Source organism: Daktulosphaira vitifoliae, unplaced genomic scaffold (genome assembly GCF_025091365.1).
Source record: "Daktulosphaira vitifoliae isolate Bord-2020 unplaced genomic scaffold, ASM2509136v1 Scaffold_1, whole genome shotgun sequence".
NCBI lineage: Eukaryota > Metazoa > Arthropoda > Insecta > Hemiptera > Phylloxeridae > Daktulosphaira > Daktulosphaira vitifoliae.
Genome location: NW_026099572.1, coordinates 34,175,958 through 34,181,634, shown reverse-complemented (window position 1 = coordinate 34,181,634; position 5,677 = coordinate 34,175,958). Strand labels below are relative to the sequence as shown.

Genomic DNA, 5,677 nt, shown 5'->3' with positions numbered 1-5,677 from the left:
AAAGGGACCTTAGTCTTCAGTACTCAAGTGAAAATATGAATAGTGATTATGATATAGGGAAGATTTTTTATCTAGTTGGATATTTTTACATTGATAGGTTTTAAAAACAACACAAAAATACAAAATAGGCATGATAATTCGTGTTACAATAAGATGTAAACATAGCTAATACATCCTGTTTTTAATGCAATTCCAAATATAATCCTGGCGCCGAGATATCGTATTATTAAATCGTACTCTTTTACGTGGTCTATAGTACAATTGTTTTACGATCTCTCAAAAAGTGTTAAATTTTATTTTTAATCGTGTTAAATTTGTAGGGTCACATGAATTCATGAAATTAGGCTTGTCAGAATCTATCATTAAAGTAAAAAGGACCCATACTAATTATACAACTGGAATTATATCTCTAGCTATATATATGATCTTATAGTAATTAAGAAAATGTTTTTATTGGAAGTTGTATAACATAAATCAAAGATAATTATGCAATCATACCGATTTTAAACACATCAGAAAAAGATGTTTCGATTTCTATAAATAATATTAAATTTGATTTTTTACCACAAGATTTCGTGCTCATAAATAATATGTAAATACTATCAATTATAATAATGTTAATGCTAATAATAATAATAATAGATTAACTCTTTTAAATCAAAACCTTAAATTAAATCATTTAAACGGCAAAGAAAAGTCGTCTATTAATAATCTATACAATCAATTTAATGATATATTAATTTTATCCGATGATAAATTATCTTATACTAATCAAATTGTACATAAAATAATTACTCCTAATGCTCATCCAATTAATATAAAACAATTGATACCCTATGTGTCATAACGAGGAAGTTGATAAACAATTAAAAAATCTTTTAAAGCAAGGTAGCATTGAAAAGTCAAATAGTCCATGGAACTCGTCTAGAATTCTAAATTTTATAAAGGAATATATATATATTATGTTTTGTCTGTTAATAAATATTTTTTTGATTTGTTTTATACTCTTTTTTTATTTTCATAAAAATTATAAATTAATTGTTCAAAAAAAGAGTTATATAAAAGATTAAATAATCTGAATTATTTTTACCATGTCAGAAATATTTATTAACGATATTTTTTAAAAAGGCACTAGTATAGAATTTACTCAATACCTACAAAAAAGAATGAACCAATAAGTTAATACTTATTTGAGTCATTATGATATCTTAACTATATGCTATGTTAAGTGGAAAAAATGATACATAATAAATGTATTCGTAAAAAATTATAAAGTTATGTTTATGAATAAAATGAAATTACACCTTTCAGAAAAGCTAGATACAAAAATAGTGCTTATTATTTAAAAAAAAAATGTATAAACATGCAAAATCATGTTTGAGTATCGTATTACTGGCTTGTTAAATTAATTAGATTAGAAACATAATTTTAAGTAAAAATTAAATTAAAAGCAAAGTATCAGATATCTTATTTTAACAAATTTTAAAATTTTATATTTTTCATAATTTCTGAATGTTTAGAATTTATAATACATGATTTCAAAATAGGTTATTTTATGTATTTATGTTATTTAAAATATGTTACATGTTTATATGTATGAAAACACTATTAATTATTTATTCTATGTATTATTGTTTTGTATTAACTTATATCAGTTTGCTGTGTATCCTATTGTGACTCAAATGTGTAATGTATTAAAATTTTTGAAATAATATTTTAGATATTATTTCTCTTTAAGGGCGATGGTGTCGTGAACCCATAATTATTTTGTAAATTTTAGTTTTAAGGAATTTATATGCAACATTATAATTACTATAAAGTATTATAGTATTAATATTTTAATGATTATTTAATGAACAATGTAAATATAAAAGGAGCCTTGACCATCTTCTCAGTGGTCAGTGTTCTATCAGTGAATGTTATATTATAATTAGTTATTACTTTGACTCTTCCTGACAACACTTATCCGCGTTGTCAAATTGGACTTCGAACACCCAGTTTACCACTTATTATTTGGCATCCCTGAAAAATTTGGTTTCAATTGGTTACCGCATACGTAGGTAAATTTAATGGGATACTATTCTAAAATAAATGAAATATTTGAAGCGGACTTAATAAAAAGAAAGCCATTTATGCACATCTAATAGTCCATAATAATAATATATTTTATTATTGTGGACTATTAGATGTGATTATTATATATCTTGATATAGTAATACAAATACAAAATAAGTATAATATAAAAGCTTTGTGATATTGGGGCACAGCTCACATGATGATTTTTATCATAAAGATTTTTCAACTCATCCTAATTACAAAGTAATTTATCTGCCACTGCTTTCTGTTTAAAATAATTTATAAAAATATTTAGAGACCAACAGTTTAGTCTTGTACTGTAATACCACATTTTATATCAAAGTCCTGTTAAGGATTCTTAGTATAGTATTAAAATAAAAAATTAAATAAAATTTCAATGAAAAATAATTACAAAGAGTTAAAATCATAAATAACCTTACATTATGTCATAAAATGCAATTAACGTGCATAACAATAACAGTTTAATTATGTGCATCATACATTCATTTAATAATTATTAAAGATTTAAAATACCACGTATATTTCAACCAATAGAAGCACTCAAAATTTACGCTATCTATCAGCATAATCGCCTGCGTCCAGTGCATCGTTTCCCTGCGACCATTCATGATAAAAATTGGACTGCCATAATTGTGTACGGCGTGGTCTATCTATGTGTATTTAATCTATGTCAGAGAACTTAAATTTTTCCATTCTTGGCAAGGGATCTATCTGTTTTTATATAGTCTATGTTATCTTTGTCATAATATAACATCACATATATGATTAATTGTTTTATCTTATTTGTGATAATATACTCTTATGACTTATCAATTCCTATATTTTTAATTTTATAACAAAGAAATGGTTCTACTGTGAAATATTATTTTAATTTTAAATTAATTTGAAAAGATGGAAAAGAAATTGGAAATAATGTTGAATTCTTCCATAAAGAAAATTGACACGCCNAATGTTGAATTCTTCCATAAAGAAAATTGACACGCCTATTATGGGTGGATGTATCAATAATGGTATTATTTATCTAACTGCAGAAGGAAACAAAATTTTTGTTAAAACAAACAATAAATTAGGGGTAATTATCTGAAAGGAAAACATTTCATAATACTTAACTGAATAGTATAATTAACAATTATAATAATAAATAGTCAGATAAAATGTTTAATGGTGAATATGAAGGATTAAAAGCCATTTGTAACACTAATACAATTAGAGCGCCAGTACCTTATGGATTAGGTTATGCAGAAGATGGTCAATATTTTATTGCAATGGAATTTTTAGAAATGACTTCTTTAAACTTAAAATCATCCGTTGAACTCGGTGAAAAGTTAGCAAATATGCATTTATATAATTTAAAGTCCAAGGAACATCCAATAAAAAAATTTGGTTTTTATGTAGAAACATGCTGTGGATTTTTGCCTCAGGATAATACATGGAATGAAAATTGGATAGTAAAATAATTTTATGTATAATACTTTTGAAGAGAATAAAATAGTTATTGTATTTTTTAGACGTTTTTTTGTGATTGTCGCCTGGAATATCAAATTAAATTGTTGCAATCAAAGTCAAATAAATGCTTGAAGATCCAAGTATTCACTTTTCTATGAAACCAATATTTATATTTAAACAAAAAGAATTTTTATTATTTTAGAAAATTATTAATGATTTTTGGCCACGTTTAAAAAAAATAATTCCAAAATTTTTTGAAGATATTGAAATCAAACCGTCTTTAATTCATGGAGATTTGTGGTCTGGAAATGCAGCACAGTGTGCCTCCAAACCTGGTAAAATTATTATTATTTAATTTAAATTAATATAAAATCAATTAATTATTTTATGATTATAGTTATTTATGATCCAGCTGTTTTTTATGGACATCATGAATATGATATAGCTTCTACAACTTTATTTGGTGGATATTCCAAATATTTTTATGATGCTTACTTTAAAATAATTCCTAAGGCTCAAGGCTTTGACAATCGAATGTTACTTTATCATTTATTCCATTATTTAAATCATTGGTAAAAAAAATTACTTATTAAATAAAATTAAGTGTTTAAATGTAAAAGCATATTTTTTAGGAATCATTTTGGTGAAGGCTATGATATTTCAACAATTAATACATTTGAGGAATTATTGAAATTATATTAATTCATTAATTTTTTGCTATAAATTATTAAAAAAATAAAATATACAGACCAATTAGATTCATAAAAAATTAATAAAGTATTTATTGATGTTAACCACAAAAAGATGTATAATTTTTACAGGTTTAATGTAAAATTAATAACGAAGTCGAATATTAATTTTTCTTATACTAAATTATTTATTATTATTATTTTTATTTTTTAAATAATATTTTTTTTGACATATTATATATTTTTACAAGTGTTTTTTATTATATTAATCAAACATTTATTCAATATTTTTAAGTAAAAATTTTGGCAATGAGACCAAAATATAAATCTGAAAATGTACAAGTTATTTAAAACCAAATGACACCAAAATATTAATTGTATCAAAAGTTATAAGAGTTCTGAAGTAGGTCTGTTCCATCATGTATTTGCAGGTTATTTTTTGACCATTTTAAAAACTTAAATTAATTCAATTTTAAAGGAAAAGAGATAGAACTAAAAATATATTTATGAAAATTTTAGTAAATAATAAAATTTGATGTTGGGCAGATATCAAGTAAGGTGTAGTTATCGTATAACTTTGTATGCTTTTAATTTTACTTTTTAAAGTAATGATTATAATTTATCTATATTTATTAAATAATTTTTTTAATATAGCCTAGGATTGAGTAAATTTGTTGAAAATTTTATATCTTTTAAGTTCACCCTTAGTTGCGCTTATTGGGAAATGTCTGTTTTGTTTAAGTAGAAGTACTAATTACACCCATTTAATAATTTATAGAAATATAGGTGTTTTAAGGATTCATATACAAAAATTAATTATTGAAATTTTTACATGGTCTTATATTAAGTCGAATAAGTAGCGTACCCAAAAGGAAAAGAAAATACAAGACTCAAATTTTGAAGATATAATTCACCTTATATTTTAATATATATAAAATAATTTCATTTTACTTAATATAATGAAATATTTATTTATAAATTAAATTATATTAATTTATAATCTTTTTGCTAAAAATTCCCTTTCAATATAAAAAAAATAATTTCTTAAGACTTGTTCATAATAGGGTAGTGTTTAATTACTGCCACATTTTAAACTAAAATCAACATAAAATTCTGTGTTATTTTTGAAATTGTTTTTTTTTAATAATTTGTTAGACTATTTGTTTTTAACTTTTCCTTAACTTTGAAATGAACTATATCTAAATTAAAAAGGAGGCCAATAAATGTCTAATTTGAATAACATTAGTACTTAAAAAAAATGTAATAGCTAATAAGAGTATTTTAGATTCGATGCGAAGCTGAGAAGGTATTATTTTACTAAGATGTGTTTATTTTTTTATTTTTTTTTTTTTTGTGTCTGTTACCACTTTTTCTCAGCTTTCACCGAACCGATTTCTTTCAATGATACATCAAAAGATCACAAATCGTATCTAGTCGAAGACATT

General features: G+C 23.3%; 1 protein-coding gene across 1 annotated transcript; it reads left to right on the top strand.

Annotated features, from left to right (window-relative positions):
* The first annotated feature begins 3,046 nt into the window (after positions 1–3,046).
* On the top strand, positions 3,047–4,414 carry LOC126897559 (fructosamine-3-kinase-like). The gene is made up of 6 exons (XM_050671259.1): positions 3,047–3,169; positions 3,243–3,545; positions 3,606–3,683; positions 3,746–3,878; positions 3,941–4,115; positions 4,176–4,414. Exons 1-6 carry the CDS (start codon positions 3,047–3,049, stop codon positions 4,243–4,245), a joined length of 882 nt encoding a protein of 293 aa, XP_050527216.1. The 3' UTR covers positions 4,246–4,414.
* The last annotated feature ends 1,263 nt before the right edge of the window (positions 4,415–5,677 follow it).

What these genes read in the sequence shown, in the direction of transcription:
- LOC126897559 (XM_050671259.1), top strand. Translation starts at nt 3,047, where the DNA reads ATGTTGAATTCTTCCATAAAGAAAATTGACACGCCTATTATGGGTGGA. An exon ending in AAACAAACAATAAATTAGGG is followed by an intron (nt 3,170 to 3,242) that starts GTAATTATCTGA and finishes AATAATAAATAG; the next exon opens with TCAGATAAAATGTTTAATGG. An exon ending in ACAGTGTGCCTCCAAACCTG is followed by an intron (nt 3,879 to 3,940) that starts GTAAAATTATTA and finishes TTATGATTATAG; the next exon opens with TTATTTATGATCCAGCTGTT.